At 41.2% G+C, this 16225-nt stretch overlaps 1 protein-coding gene across 1 annotated transcript; it reads right to left on the bottom strand.

The window, feature by feature from the left end:
• Nucleotides 1-4834: 4834 nt before the first annotated feature.
• Nucleotides 4835-14969, bottom strand: ZNF488 (zinc finger protein 488). The gene is made up of 4 exons (XM_065746599.1): nucleotides 14902-14969; nucleotides 10896-11118; nucleotides 7627-7855; nucleotides 4835-6274 (listed from the first exon to the last, which is right to left on the bottom strand). The coding sequence occupies exons 1-4, from the start codon at nucleotides 14967-14969 to the stop codon at nucleotides 5115-5117; spliced, it is 1680 nt and encodes a 559-aa protein (XP_065602671.1). The 3' UTR covers nucleotides 4835-5114.
• Between the last annotated feature and the right edge of the window lie 1256 nt (nucleotides 14970-16225).

The following is a 16225-nucleotide window of genomic DNA, read 5'->3' as shown; positions in this document are numbered from 1 at the left end:
AGGAAAATGATGCCCCTAAATGTTGCCAATTAGAAGATGTAGTGCTTAAAAATTGCTCCTGGCTTGCTCATTTGTTACTGTCATTTTTTATAAATCACACTTAAACATATAACTGCAGAGTATCTCTTTTAGCATTCACTAAAATAATTTTACCAACAAAGTAGACTTTCATCTTTTTTGCTACTTGTTTATCTTTCAAGTTACTCTTGGTGTGATCACTAACCTGGACTCTTGAGTTATTTTTGTACTCCAATTTTTAATCAGCAGACAGTTGTTGAGTTCCTCAGTGTTGTAGAACTATATAAATGGATTAAAACTCATACAGTATTTTGTGTGAAGTGATACACGTATGAAGAATATTAAAGATACCTTAATAAGGTAGAGGCTGGGATAGTCAATGAATAAGTGAACACTAGTGTATTTCTTCTAATGTCTTTTAAGCTTCTTCAGTAATCTAAAACATCCAGATATGCTTCTTTTTTACTGCACACAATCTGTTGAGCTGTCATATATGAACAATATTGGTTCCCAAACAGAATATTTAAAACTGTAGTCATTCATTCAGAGAACAGATACTGTACCATATGGGAACAAATACCAAATCATTTCTTATCCAAATATGGTATATATTTATGAACAGTAAATTTTTAATGATTGGGATCTAGTCAGGAAGACAAGAAAAGAAAATGCATTTGCTAGTGACTCCATTTGATATTAATGATGCTGTAATACTCTCTCAGTAGAAAGTAATTTTACAGAAAATTACATGGCAATGAAAAACTAGATCATCAAACTATGAATGAAAATCAGTTACAGAAAATAGGTGGTCTGTGGTTTAAATTAGAAAGGCAGAAGTTCTCTTAGAAATGGTCTAAGTAAATTCTGAAGTGCCCTTCAGAATGCCCAGGTTTTTATAGAACAGGAAGCACACTGAAACCACCACTCTTATCTCTTCTGATTCTAGGCCTGAGATGGACATTCAAGAGTTTGTAGCATAATTTCCTACTATGCAATCTAGAACAACTTTCTAATGGCTAATTCTGCTAATGCTCCTCTTGAAGGAAGGAAGAAATAAATCAGTATATCAGGCCTCCTAGCAGTATGATCTGTCTCGTTTTAGAGTTCAAAGGACTCTGACCAAGAAATGACAGGCAGATTATTCACTTTTGCACTGTGGAATGGTGCATTCTTTCCCTCTAGCGAGTGCTTCTGATACTTTTGGTCACACCACAAAAGCTGCCCCATCCCAGATTTCAAACTGTAGTCTGTAGGGAAATCACAAACTGCATCTAAGAAATTATTTTAAAACACTATTTTTTTTTTCCTTAAAGAATATCTAGATATAGAAAATGCACAGATCCCTGCTGTAAAATCACAGCATTGCACTGTGACACTGAAGGACTACCTTCACGAGTTTCTCAAGTCTCTGCATTTCTTTAGGAGCCCCCTGATCTACAGGAATGCCTCTCCTCCAGCGGGATTTCCTTTCTTCTGTATCAACTAAGATGTTTAGATTTCTGCATATACAGGAAAAAAACCTTCCAGCATGACATGATTACAGGATGCTTTTTCTTTGTCTCATTAGGCTTCCTTCTGCCTGATTCATTCAGCTTTAATATAAATATTTTTCATATAAAGAAATATAATCTCCAAAATTCTTGGATAAGCCCAACGGTTTATGTAACCTGACTTAGATGAGACATTCAGTTAAATGTGAAACACATAAAAAACATCCTCCTGACTGCACGAGGGGCTTTGCACAAAAGTGTGTTTTACACTTAGGGAATCAAGTTCTGGTTCTTTTGAAATCTCTGCTATTTTGCTCTGATGTTGGTACAGGTGTAGCTTGCAACAGAATGTGATATTGGACAGTTGTGTGTGTAAACAGGCCTTACTTCACAAAATGCTTTAATCTTCAGTGTAAAAAGCAATTTGCTTTCATTCAGTCTTTGTGACAACCTGTGAAGGGGCCAAGCAGAATAGTACACCTTTCCCCACAGTGAGGTTTCTGGTATGCCAGAAGAAAACCCATCTTTATGTGCTGGTACCAAACTGCGCTGCTCCTGCAACTGGAGGAGGTGAGGATGGTATCAGAAGGAAAGCTGATTAAAAACCTATCCTCGTTTGTTTGTTTGTTCTTTTTGTTGTTGTTGTTTTGTTTTGAATCAGCTCTTGCACTCTTCATAACTGGTTCTCTTGCCTTTTGATGCACAGAAGGCATTTATTAAGATATTTGTCATCAACACATGATGTGACTGAGATGTGCCTACAAAGAAGCTGGATAAGAGTTTTCTTTTTCCTGTCTTTTTTTCCCAAACAAAAACAGCTTCATGAGACACAGGAAAGCGCTCTCTCTCTCTAGTCTTGCTCCGTGCATAAGTCTCATGCTATAAGCAGGATGAAGAAGTTCAATTGCTGCTGAGAGCTCTGATGATGCAGGTCTAATGCACCACTGGATAAAGTTTGAAGATTTGGCAGCTTTTATCAGGGGCTAATTTTCCACACTCTTTCCAGATGGCTTACATCAAGCAAAAGAGAGTAGAAGCACACAACCAGTTAGGTCTGGTACTGCTTCATTCTGGCCTAGGTGCAGGGTACTGGAAAAAATAGGCCTTTGGACCAGGTAGTGTTGAACCAATGCACTAATGTAAGACCAGGAAACACTACGCAGTTGATCCTGTCTTTTTCCAGAGGAACTCTGAAGTTTCTAATATACAGCTGTTAAGAAAATATGGTATCTCTCAGTAAACAGAGAGGAGAATATTTGTCAGCAATGGTACCAAACAGTCAGCTTTATTTATACAGGGCAAAACTGATCTGAAAGTCGCTGATGTAAATCAGGAGTAGCACGGAATTATTCTAGATTTGCACTGGAATAAGTGAGATCACAATCTGGCCTAAACTACTAATGGGAACTATAACCCTAGCCACATATGAATGCAGTTAAACCATGGAGTCCTTCATTGCACTTTATGGACACTGACTTCATGGTAAACTGGCTGGCACCCAGAGAAAACCAGATGGAGTGAAATTCGGCCTGTAAAACCTTGCCATAAATATATTCCTTACACAGTAAATGTTATTGGACACAAAATAGAGATCGAAAGATTAGGAGGAAACCACATCATCTCCCACTCAGTGCAAGGTTGTTCTCTGTGCTGCATGCTTCAAAACTTTTGTTCCCTTTGGCTTTTAATGACTCCAGTGAAAGAGCTTCCATCGCTGATGTGGAAAGCTGTGTTACAATCCAACGTGACCTCTAGTCTCAGATCAAGTCTTCTGAATTCAAAGGCATAATGTAAAGGTTTAATCACTTTACATTGGAAAATAAAGCTAGAGTGTACAGCTAGTGGCTGGCCTACAATACGTCAAATGTTTATGCTAATAGGGAACAGCCATGTATTAATGTTGAACAGAAACATACTGGGAAGAATACAATTTCCTGACTTACAGAAATCTCTCAAGAGTCGACAGTGAGGGTAATATGTTGATCTCAGCTGACAGCCTAAGACTTTAGGGCTGTCTTTTGTCACTCAGATGTCTTTACTTGCTGTCTGACACTTGTGTTATCAACCTAGGCATCATCATGGGAACTCAATGAAAACTTCTGTCCAGTGTGCTGCAAACACTGGACTATATAATCAGCATGATAGAGAGTAATAAGGAGCACGTTGCAATGTCTTGTACAAATCTCAGAGGTACTCTTAGCTGTGAGAAGAACAGTTTCTGATCATTATCTGAAAGGGAATAATAGCAGATGAGGCACAGAGACAGGCCACCTTAAAAAAATACCATACGCAATACACAAATGCTCACTTGAAGAACATGTTCTCATAAACTACCAAGAGTAAGTCCCTAAGTGGATTTAAGAAGTAATGAAAGGCTAATTAGATGAGCTGCAGTAACAACAGGCAGGGCTGCTGCTTTCTTTTTTCTCCCCTGAGTAATATAAACTCATCTGCATCTGAGACTAAGCAGAGTTCAAATCAAAGGAGACAAAAAAAAATGTCTCATATGGACTGGCTACAGAGAGACTTTGGCATCTTCTATATAACATCTGGAATTAGCCAGTGTAGAAACCAGATGATAGAAATGGTATCCAGTGCAATTCATGAACATCTGTGTCATTTTGTGAAGGACATTCCTCTTCTAGCTGTCATCAAAACAAAGCCTACCAGCCAGGAAGCAGAATGCAGGTTCTATCTAGCAGTAGCTAGCAGTAACTCAAACACCCCAGCTGCTTTCTTAAGTATATCCATAAACTGAAATCCACAAGTGAAACCCTGCCCCTATCAGACCTGCATGCCTGCTAAAGTCACATCGATTTTGCAAGCCCACCTCTGGGAAGAATCTGTGCTCCCTTCCTTAAATGAGGAGCATTTAATCCTGTCCTGTTAATAATTAATATCTGTCTGCAGCTCGCATTTTGATGCAGATGTAGACTGATTTGATTTTGTTTAAGTTATATCAAAAATGGCAGAGCTTAGAACAGACCTCAGACTTTTAAGTCACATCCGTTTTGGATGCATGTTGGTCAGTTGTTGATCAATAATTTCATAGAGAATCTTAATTTTAAGTAGTCACTTTCAAAGCCCAGGAGACAAGGAGATGCAATTTTTTCCTCAGACTCACAAATCTCACAGGAGAGCTGATTCAGCTAGCACCAAGGAGTAAGAAGCCACCAAAGCTGATAAAAACAGTAACTTTTTTCTTTCAGCATGCAAGCATGTAGATTTAAAGATTCCACATTCTGTATTTAAACTATGCTGTACAGACACCAGCAAATCAAATACAAGCAAAGAAAACTTTGCAAAATGATACCTTTGTCCCAAAACTTTGTTTGCAAATTAATACTGCATGTGAATTCATTTCACTACTTTATTTCCTCAAAAATAGATCAACAAGGGCCAGGCTGAGTTTCCAAAACTTACAACCCACTCAGACTTCTGTAAACATCTTATATTTTTTGCAAAGCATCTATTATAAATTACTGTAAACAGTGATTTTCTGCAAGAAATTAATGTAAACACAATAAAGAAATGGATACAAGTGAATGAAGTCCCCTTTCTTTACCCAACCTGCCCAGCCCCTTGGTGAGATCCATCTGCACAGCTCTAATTGTGAGAGGTCATGTGGCGGGATAAATGGTGGCGTTCTCGGAAGTATTCATGACAAATGGGACATGTGAGCTTCTCCTCCCGTCTCCTCTTGCTCTGGGATTCAGCTGAAGAGTATTCTTTTTTGTGATGTGACCGCATGTGGAAGACTAAATCAGAAGTCATGCGAAAGGACAGGTTGCATTTGGCACACCAGTTTTGTGCAGCCACTCCAAAGGATGTGAAGGTGGGGGGAAGAAGAGTCAAGGAGGAGGAGGTTGAGGTGGAGGAAGAAGTAGTGGTCGTATTCTGTAACTGCCCTGCTTGCTTGGGCCACAGTTCTGAGGTATATGGGAAAACATTGCCCCGAATGATGCTAGTCTGCAGCATCTGAGCATTACACAAATCACTGACAAAGAACTTGGAATTGAGAAGAGTGCTGCAACACATGATGTCTGTGGTGGCGATGAAGCCAGACAGCTCCCCCAGGCTCTTTGGTGAGTCACTCATGGGATGAGAAGAATTAATTGCCGCTCTTTCTGCTAGACATTTACTGGGCTTGCTGAAAGCACTCTTCTGTTCTCCTCGACCTCTGGTGGGCCACACAAAGGAGAATGCACTACCAGAGGAGTTCAGCAACACTTCCTTTGATACCTGCTCCTTACCAGCAGGAACCATGCCATCCTCCTGGTCTGATTCTTTGGGTCTCTCATTTCTTAGCTTCTCCTTCATCCTCCTGACCTCAGTGAAAGCACTCTGCTTGTGCTCTAAAGCCTCCTTCCTAGCCGACTGCCGCCCTGAACTCAGCTTCCAGAAAGAACCAGCTGGTGTATGCTCTCCTCCTGCCTCTTCCTTGCCCCCACAGTTATGTTCCTCACTTAGATTATTTGTCTTCTCCAACAACACTGTTTTCCTGCTTCTGTTGTTCTCAGCCTCTTCTGTTTTTGCTTTCTTTTCTCCAGTGAGACCACGGGCATCATCTTTGCAAGCTGTCATTTTGACCTCTAGGTCCTTTGCCAGGCTGTGGAAATTTGTGGTCTGCTCCACTAAGGTACCTTTTTCAGCCTGGAAATTCCTCCACAGCAGGGCACTCTTCTCTGGGACACACAGGAAGCGGACGTGGGACAGATAGGAATGCTCACATTTAAAGACTCGGCTGCATTCTTGGCATCTCAGCTCTACAGAAACAGACAACAGATGATGAGTTTTGCAAAGCTAGAACTGGGGATGGATGCAGATCCTGACCCTGTCATTGAAACAAACAAAAACATAAAAACATCTCTTACGTCATGCAAGGTGATACGTAGTAAAGCTAAAGCCAGAGTGAGATCCTCTGCTGCTATGGAAAGTGGTTCACATCTGTCTGCTTCCATGTTCTACTTGCAGAAATGCTTCCGTTCAGCCCCTCTGGCCATGTTTGAATTTGATAAAAATTGCCAGTATTCAATAGTCTAGGTAAAACCATACAAACTTTTGGACTATATTACTGCACTCACCATCTTTAATACAGGCTAAATGTTTATTTCTCTGCACCCATGTAATTATGTGGACCAGAGCTGGACTCAAAGATTTTGGCACAAGCTTCTAGTTTCTGCAGAGGACACTCTGAAAGTTTAATACTTTTTATATATCATTTGATGCTAACGCCTGAAGCCCTTATTCATGCTCATTTGGCAAACCACTCTATGTCTCAAGGCATAGATGCCTGTGGTATAGAAAATATTCGATGTGAAACAATGTCAGTCAGGAGCAGGAGGAATGGAAACGTGCATTGGCATGACACCATCTCTTTCTGGCCTTCAGATGGGATGTAACTCAATGAACAAGAAACATATCGCACATCTTAACCATTTTGAACAGCATCTATGCTCCAGTATTCCACAACACACAGCAGTTTATAAATGCAGATGATGGCAGAGAGCTCCTGAGGTCTGGGGTTCACAGATTCCCTGAGCAGAGCTGCAAAAACCTAGGCTGTGGCTTATTACAGTATAAAACACTTCCCAAACTACAGAAGCTGAGCTTATTGTACAGCAGCTCTACAGCTGCTGATTTCAAGTCTTCATCTAAATACTGAGTTTCTTGTGCAAACTGCTTTTTGCCCCAGTAAATTCACAGGGCTGATACTGTGTGTCTACATAGAATATGCTGAAATCAGTTAAAATGATTTAGTGGTTGCCTGCTACGAATGTATCTATATTAGCTTAATATTAAAGTACAAGCAAGTATATTATCATATAAACTAATCAAGCAATACCTGTACTAACAAAGCTATATAAATTATGTTTAATTCCAGCAAAGGAAATGTAGAAAAAGGTTTGTTCCACTTTGATTCAATCAAAGTTTGAATCAAATTTCTTCATGTGCTATACCTCCAGTATTAACCTCAAAGTAGAAGGTCTGACCTCTTAACTGCTGAGGATTTAGACAGCTTTTATTTCCCATATTACAGGATCAGCATATACTTAAGAAATTGCAGGCTCACTTCAGTCCTCAGTGATGTTTGCATGGCCAGTAGTCTGGTACTTACCATTCTGGGGACTCTGAGCTTTTATCTCATTGAAACCCAAGAGGCTGGAAAGCTCTTCATCATACCAGACAAGCAGCTCCTCATTTTTGTTGATTTTCCTGGTAGAGCGATAATATAATTGACTATTTTCTAAGTAAGCTTCCAAGTTCTGCTCCTTGCTATTGGCAGCTGCTTGAACGAGCCTCATCCATGGCAGGCCTGAAGGACTGTGCACGGATGTGACATCTACCTGTGGGACAGAACACGAAAAAAGGAATTTTCAAATCTTGAGAGCCAAAATAGACATCCAGCAAGTTCAAAAATAAAAGAGAAAAGTCTTCCTTTCTGCCTCACACAGAGCCTGTGCCAAAGCACTGAGCCCAATCCATACTCATCTGTGACCAAAGTCGTGGTGGGGAGAAAGCTCAGGAGTTAACAACCTAATTTTGAGTCTATTGCTCAAATTAAATTTCCCTTCTTTATACACATTACCACACAGTGCTCAGTCACACAAAGGCTTTTCTCCACAGGGCTACTGAGTCCTTTAGGCACAGGTTGACCATGCTCTGGAAATAATATAACTAAAACATTTGGTTTTTGTCTTCCTTGTTCAGTGTGTGGCTCCCATCTTATTTAATTGACTGCATTTGCTTTGAATAGAGAATGATTTATTTCTTTGTAGGTTTTCCTTGGTGTTTACCACAGCAGAACTATGTCCTCTGCTGTGTTTGAAAGATGGGGAAGATTTTCATAGCTGGGAGGCTGAAACACAGGGTGATCAAGGGCAACATTTACACACATAAAAAGCCTCAACTAATTTTTGAAGCACTAAGTCATTGTTTTGAAAGGAAGAAGTTTGGAAATGAAAAATGTCTAATGACAAGTATGATCCAAGTTTCACCCCAAGCAATGTATAGCTCTTTGTTTTCCACTAATTGCAGGATGGCCATTCATTGGTGTTTTGTATCACAGACAGTATTTAGGTTATTTATTTCTCTATTTTTAACTCAACCTGACTGTTACCTACCAAGAAAAGGATGACCATAGTAGTCATTTGAAAATAGAAGGAAACATTGAGGGGCCATTAGTATAAGAGTTAATCAGTATGAGGGAGAAAATTAATTTGCATGCCCTGTAACTGGTTCTCTCTGAACACCATGGTAATTAACAATGATTGAGAAATCCTAAAGTCTGACAGCAACACAAGCACACCCACCCACAGACACAGTGGTTGCGACTAATAGCTATGACAGAGGCTGTCATTTATTAGTTTCTGTGTTTCAGAAATACCAAGAACTCACCCGGAGCTCTAACCAAAGTCAAAGGGAACACAGCTCCTCCAGGAACCAGACCTCCAGGGCAGGAGCTGAAAGAGCTCACAGGAGGAATCAAGGGCAGAACATCAGATTTGGGTGCTCTCAGCTTCAAGCCTGAGCCAACATCGACTTTCCCTCTCCCTAGGATGGCAATCCCTCAGATTAATCCTTTGCATCCACACACGAGGAAAGGGCTTCACTCCCAACAGGCTCAACCAGAGAGTCATGAAGGTAGTCTGGCTTCCCTGGCACAAGCTGAAGGAGAAAGGTGAGAATAAGGCTGCTCCTTGGATCAAGGAGTCAAAAGCATGAGAAGCTGCAAGGGGCAAAGGAAGTCAGCATAAAGGATAGATTTTATAAAGGACTAATTTGCTTTGCTGGGGTAAAGCATTGGCTGAAAAGAACCACCTGTGCCAATGGTTGCCCAAGCATACAAATTGGCTCAAGGAGCTCAAATTAGGGCCTCCAAGTGGATGAGAGAAAAAACAAAGCTCCCTTTTGAACCAAACATAAAAGCCTAAGAAGATGAAAATCTTTTTGGAAATTATGTTCTCCAAAGCCTTGCAGAATTGCTGCTGAACTAGGATGAACGTGAAATACAGCTGCAGAGAATCCAGCTTATCCTTTATCCCTGTGTTTTTGCCATAGCCAGCAAATCAGGCCCCATTTTTTGTTTTCCCATTTCTTGTGCCATGACAATATTGTGGCATTGTGATTGTATCAGTAATTAATTGTCTGCACACAGAGTTACAAACTAAACAATATTTCCTGATTTCTGGAAGGTTTAGACTTTATTTTGAGCAAACAGGATATGGGGCCAATGACTGCATCTGAAATATCTACCTGCACACAGTTTGATAATCCTCTGAGGCTCTTCCTTGACTATACAGTCATTCTAAAACTCTTAAGAGGAATTATTCCATAGAGTCTCATTTCAGGAAGGCTCATTCTCCAGAGAGCTGATAGTTCTCCTGGAGCACTGATAACCCAACCTGAGCATGCTAACTTGTGCCAGGGACTCATATGAACAGTCAGAATAAGCCTGAAGCCTCTTTCTCTCTTTCTTAATTTGTTTAAACAAAAAACATTGAACAGGTATCTCCCAGCAGATACATCTTTCATATTGCACAATATGCCTGGGATTTCTCTCTAAACTACTAAACTTAGGAGAATCTGCATCCCTCCCAGAAATGTTCCTTCTTCACAATGCAAAACACAATCTCTCTGTCTTCATCTTGATCAGGGATGACTGAAAAGCACTCCAAGACCAGAAGGCTGAAACAGGCATTGTCCAAATGAAAATGTTATAACGAAGAGTGGCTAGGGAACCAAATATTTGGGAACTAGATCTTGAGATTTAACAGCTTGCATTCACTCCATAACCATTCTGAGCTCCTGACCTCCCCAGCATGATAGTTTATTTTGTTTCACAGCCCCAACTCCATGTCTTCCCTGGAGTGACTGCAAAGAGCAGCTGCAATGCAGACATATCCAAGGTGACTTCAGCAAATCCATGTACTAATAGAAGTAGGATGTGGCTAACTGAAGTATGTGTGAGCTAGATGCCTGATTAACATCTTTTACTGATCATACTAAAATCGCTGCCAATTGGGATTTTACTTTTATGGGTAACTGAGAAAATCAGGTTCATGGTGTCTCCTAGTAAACCTCCTATGTCCTTTGTGAGGGAGAAATCTGAGTGAGCTAAGTGAAGTTGCTAAACTGTTCAACCCACTTCCACCCTGCTTGTAGTCAGAAGCAGGTCATCAGTCCTAAGCACAGAAAATAGGACTCTGTATTCTTCCTGTGAAGGAAACGGCTTTCAATGCACTGGCTGCTTCTCCCTTTTGGAGGAGCTGTTAGATGTGCTGAACAGAGAAAAAATCTACCCCTGACAAAGCCAAGATGGTGTAACCCTAAAGGATGGTGTAAAGATGTCTGATATGATCAGCATCAAGCGCTGCTTTTCCCCACCTTAAACACATAGTGGATGGTCCGTCTATCAGAACACTTGAGGGCAATAAAAGCTACAGTGTCCAGCAGGGTGTTCTGCAGCATGCATGGGCCAAAAACAGCTTCTTCAGGAATGTCTTGTGTGGTGTGAACAGTAGCCAGTATATCCGGAAAATGGTGGTGCAGAAGTTTGTTGTCACTTGTCCAAAGGAATTTAGGCAAAGATGTGAGTTCCATTATAAACCTGTAAAATAACAAGATGTCACATTTGTAATACAGATGGTAATGGAAGGAGATGTCAGTATTTACAATATAAAGGCTTCTGGGAACTGCAGGTGAATTGTAAGAGCATGCCAAAACATTGTCAGTTATAGAGTTTACAACTTTGTTAACACCTAGTTCAGAAGGGAAAAACAACTTTGTAGTAAACCAAAATAGGAGGTTTGTAAACAAGTTGATTACATTTTTCTTGAACAGTCAGACCATCCAGGAGCCCAGCAGCTCTGCACTGCTTCTCCCTATGGACGGGAATAAGAAACATCAGGAACAGTAAGCTACATTTACAACCAAATGAATTTTGCATATTCTTCAGTATATTCACAGATTCCCTTCTTATTTATTGGTAGTTCATGGAATTGCCAAGAAAGATGAAAAGGACAGCAACAATTAAAAAAAAAAGCAGCTGGTATCTGAGATGGATTTTGAAAAAGCCATTCTTTTTAACTTGAAAGTGCAACATCAATCTAAGTACTCAGGTACACGACCAGGACTAAACTGAGTGTCTGTTCAACCTGAATGCACAAAATCTCTGTAGACTGACATAAGGATTACATCTTTCCCCTCCCAAAATATTCTTAAGATAATAGTTATTAGCTGTTGTTAGTAAAATTTAATCAGATTACGATTCTTGCCATGGTAATACATTTAGCATAATATTAGGAGAGACTGGTGTGCTCAGAGGCTGAATTTCCTTGCCCTGAATGTTGAATATTAAAGCTTTTCAGAGCAGAGGTGATTTCTGCACTGCACACCTCAATCTGAAATGCAGTGAGGAGGAAGTTTTATGCTATTCACCATTCTGAGCTTCTCTAGGTTTTTAATAAAGATATTGCCATCTTCAGCTCCCAGCTGGAGGTCATGGAAAAATCCTAATTTATGCCATCAAGAGTTGGATCAGGTCCATTAGGCACAGAAAATTAAAGAGAACAGCAACAAACCCTGAAGAGGCCTTTGCCTAATAAATACCGAGATAGAAGGGCTGAAGATCCAGTCTAATCTTTCTCACTCTCTGCCAGCAGAATTGATTTGTTACTCACTGACTCATGACTTAAACTGAAGTGATATAAAGTGCTCAGGAGAGTTGCAGTGATTTAACTAAATCAGTTTCTAAATCAGTATCATTAATTCAGAATAATTTCTTCCTCATAGGCAAGATCAGAGCCCCCACCCTGGAAATAATGGAAATGCATGTTTACATATGCAGAAGGTAATGAACTTCTGAAGGATGATGGTCTAAAACAGACAAGTTAGACAAAGAGTGGGAGGTAAAGGGGTAAAAAAAAAAAAAAAGAAAAGGTCTGCTGGCTTGCCAGAGATTAGCCCTTAAGAGGAGGATCGAATGGGACTTTGTTTTCAGTGACTGATGAATTTCATTGCCTGGTTTACCAATAACCTGCTGAAGTCACTATTGGTGTGAGAGCAAAATGATGGCTTATGTGTACACATTTGTACAACATAGCATCTGCCTAAATAAACACAACACATTCATATGTTTATGTGTTTCCATTTAAACAGTACTTATTTCTAATGAACAGAGAGAGTGAGGCCATATTTTAAAAGAAAGTTATAAGTTGAAACAATTCCTTTTGTAGAAGTCTACATTTGGGAAACTCTTAATCCCTTCTAACATTATTTTACTCATCCACTTACAACCCTAGAAGACAAATCCTCTCACTAAGATTTGTCTTTCTGATTTATCTGAATGTCTCCACGCATATAGGTGAGCATTGTGTATTGGCTACCCTGGTGACCCTTCAGAGGAAACTGAATTTTCTGTTTTCTTTGAGGACCCTCAAGGCTGAATTTGCAGTGAGGAAGTTGCTGAGGATGCTGCATGTGAGCACATCCATGTCAGAAGGGGATGTGTTGCTGGCTGTGTGTTGTCCCAGAATCCCCCTCCAGAAATCCCCACCGAAGCATGGATAACCAGCTCGAAGGAAGCTACACCTGCTTCCAGCCAGCTCCTGCTGCCTGGTACCTTTCCTTGTTTCAGCAGGTGTCAAAGGGCGATCATAAACCCCAGCATGACAGGAATCATTTATCCAAAAACTGACAGTGCGTGGATCCCAAGTCTAGGATTTACGTGCAACACCACCACCTAGTGATTTCTGTCAGAACAGGCATCCCAAAGAACTATTGACTGGAGTAGGACAGGCCTCACCGCTGCTCCCCTCTGAGGTTTTGCTGCCCGCAGTGTGAATCAGAAACACCAGCACGGCTGCTTTGCACTCCTTGGTCCCAGTGCAGTCGCTGGCAGTGCAGTGTGTGTCACCTGCCTGATGCCTCTAGTCGTGACCCTGGTCCTGAGTGCTGAAGGGCTTCTGCACATCCCAAGAGAAGGGAGAATGGAGCCTCTTTCTGCCCTCACTGTCCCACAGTGCTGCCTTCAGGTAATCCCCACTTCTGGGAGCAAATAAATTGAGATATGCACACCTTCTGTTCTATTAAATTCTTCTGGATTGAGGGGATGGAGGAAATGGAACCCAATACGAACTATCAGATCACCAACACATCTTTCTTTTGTCCAAAGTCAAGCATACCTCAAACTCAATATGCTTTTGTGCTTTGCACGGTTTCTAAGTCACTTATGAATTAAGTCATAGACCTGATGGACAAAAAAAATTCCCCAAGTGACAATGACAGTCACAATCCTGTCCCACACAGCAAGGTCAGCTCTATGAAAGCTGCAAAGAGGATATATCTTAGGTACAGAGCAAAGGAGCTCATTCCAATGAGCCCTGCAGAAGCTTTCTGTACAGGAGATCAAATAATTTGTTGAATGCACCACCTAGTGAAACATCTCAGCATAGCACACAGGCTTGAGACAAAGGGACAGCAGCACAGGAGATCTTGCTTAATTCCAAATCCAGTCCCAGTTCGTTTCACATCTTTGCCAATGGCCCTTGCAGTCTAAATAAAGAAAGATCATTAAGAACGTGCAATGGGAGCTGCAGTGGGAAGTGGTGATGGTACACAGGCTGGCTGGCATTTGTCTCTGGCAGACCAAAGTGGGTGCTCACATTCTTCAAGAGGAGCAAAGGATAATTCTTCAAGATTTCACATAACGTTTTTTTTATTTTGCCTTAAAATGTCAGGAACTCCCGAGGTAGGCGTGAGGCCTTCATTTCCTTCAGTCAGCTTCCCGGTGTTGCTGCGTACACCTCTGCAGTACAGTCACTTCTCCCTTCTCTTCTTGATGCACATACACCTGCAAACACTTGGAAAGATGGGATTCCTACTGTCGGTTTCACCAGATATTTTCCTAAGCTGGCTGTACCCCTCATCATTTATCCTCATATGCTCCTCAGATGCCACCACCTCTGGCTCTTTCCCATAGAGATGTCCTCTGACCTCACTCCAATACTTAAGGAATAACAGCTGCACACAACTCCTCTTCAGTGATCTAAAAATCCCCATCAGTGTTTTCCAGTGCCATCAGGACAAGCATTACGTACAGGTGAAGACACACTACATTAAAATCACACTTGTTTTATGCTGTCAATTTCCACATTTTGGCTAACTGCTTTAAGGAGCAATCATTCTTCTGCACTCTCATTTCTCACAGATTTGTTCACTGTCTTGTGCATCTGAAAAATCCACTCCTCTGCTATATGGAAAAGTTTGCAGAGCTCTATCATAAATCTCATTGTGAAGGTCACAGCTCTATATTGTGCAGGCAATGATACCCTTGCCTCAAACAGCCAATGCTGAGAGTGCCATTGCCTCCTAGAGATACAATCCCCCTCACACATCATAATCCTGCTGCTCTCGCTCATGTTCTGTATAAGCAGTTCCTATTCCTCCGGGCTCACCCATACACACATGTCTGAAATGGTGAAATAAATTGAATATTTATAGTGCATTAGTAGGACATTAGAGTCAGATCACCTGTTAGACATGGAGTAGTCTCCATATTCTATCTGTCACAGATGAGAATTTTCATATGGATGAGTTTAGGGACTTGCAGTTTAATGGACTCTTCCTCCCCCAGAGAGTATCTGACACACATACACCATGTCCCTGCGTGATGGATTTTGAGTCTTTATTTCTGAGGAGCGTGACAGATCTGTCAAACAACAAGTACCTATGGGCAGGCAGTTCCCTGTGGACTATGCAGTTGTGGATGCTTCATCAAAAAGCACATGAAATAGATGGTGCTCGTGGCAATTGCTCCCAGCCTGCTCACTTCCAGAAGCAGCACACAAACTGCTAGCAAAAAGTGTTCAGGCTGATGGTTTGGGGATAGTCTATATCAGCTCCTCTTCATGTCTACAGAAGACTTCTGTGAACCCATGCTCTATTAACCCAGTTAGCAGAGCAGTCTGATTAAAACACAGACCCCTTTCAACTCTCCTTCACTAAGACCCATTCCAGGTATTTTTCTGTACTTCTTTAAGGAGACCATTTGGAATCAGCATGCTCTGTAAGTCGCGACTAAAGCTTGTCTGCAAGTTTGTGCTCAGTATGGACGAATGCAAGGGAGCTCCCACACAGCTGCAACAATCACGTGTGGACCACCTCTGGACCACCAGAGTGGCTTTCTAAAGCTTCTGCAGAGAAGCAGCAGCAGAACTGGCAACAGAGCCTAAAGCAGCAGTAACTCTTGAGAAGCACTAAGGCAGCTCCCACCCCTCATGACAAGAATGCATTTCTAGCAAAAGTGAGAGAAGGAGATGCAAGCATTTTCAGATCCCTGATTTTCTACTACACGGCCTTCAGATGTCACTGCAAGCTCTTCTAAGGAATGTCTGGAAAAGCCCAAGCGTAGAAACTCTGCTTGGAACAGACTCCCCAGCCACCTGCTGTCTTAGGACTAGGCCCAATTCTCCTTGCCAGAATGATGACACTGAACTGTGGCATCTTTCTTTGCTTGGTGGTGGTCAGAAAAGCACTAGTAACCTTACTTAATGTTATCACTGATTCACAGGTGTGAAGGAAACAACTGAGCTATCTTTGCAAAAAGGGAAAGTTTTCAACCAGAACTTGTTTAGGTAGTTCAGCTCTTCACAAACATAAATGGAAAGGATTAGTAAAGATTGATTCTCTTAAATGAATTTGGTAGAAATACCTGC

This window comes from Cyrtonyx montezumae, unplaced genomic scaffold (genome assembly GCF_038088225.1).
Source record: "Cyrtonyx montezumae isolate F1298 unplaced genomic scaffold, pur_monq_1.0 scaffold_4, whole genome shotgun sequence".
NCBI lineage: Eukaryota > Metazoa > Chordata > Aves > Galliformes > Odontophoridae > Cyrtonyx > Cyrtonyx montezumae.
This window is presented reverse-complemented; position numbering and strand designations above follow the sequence as displayed.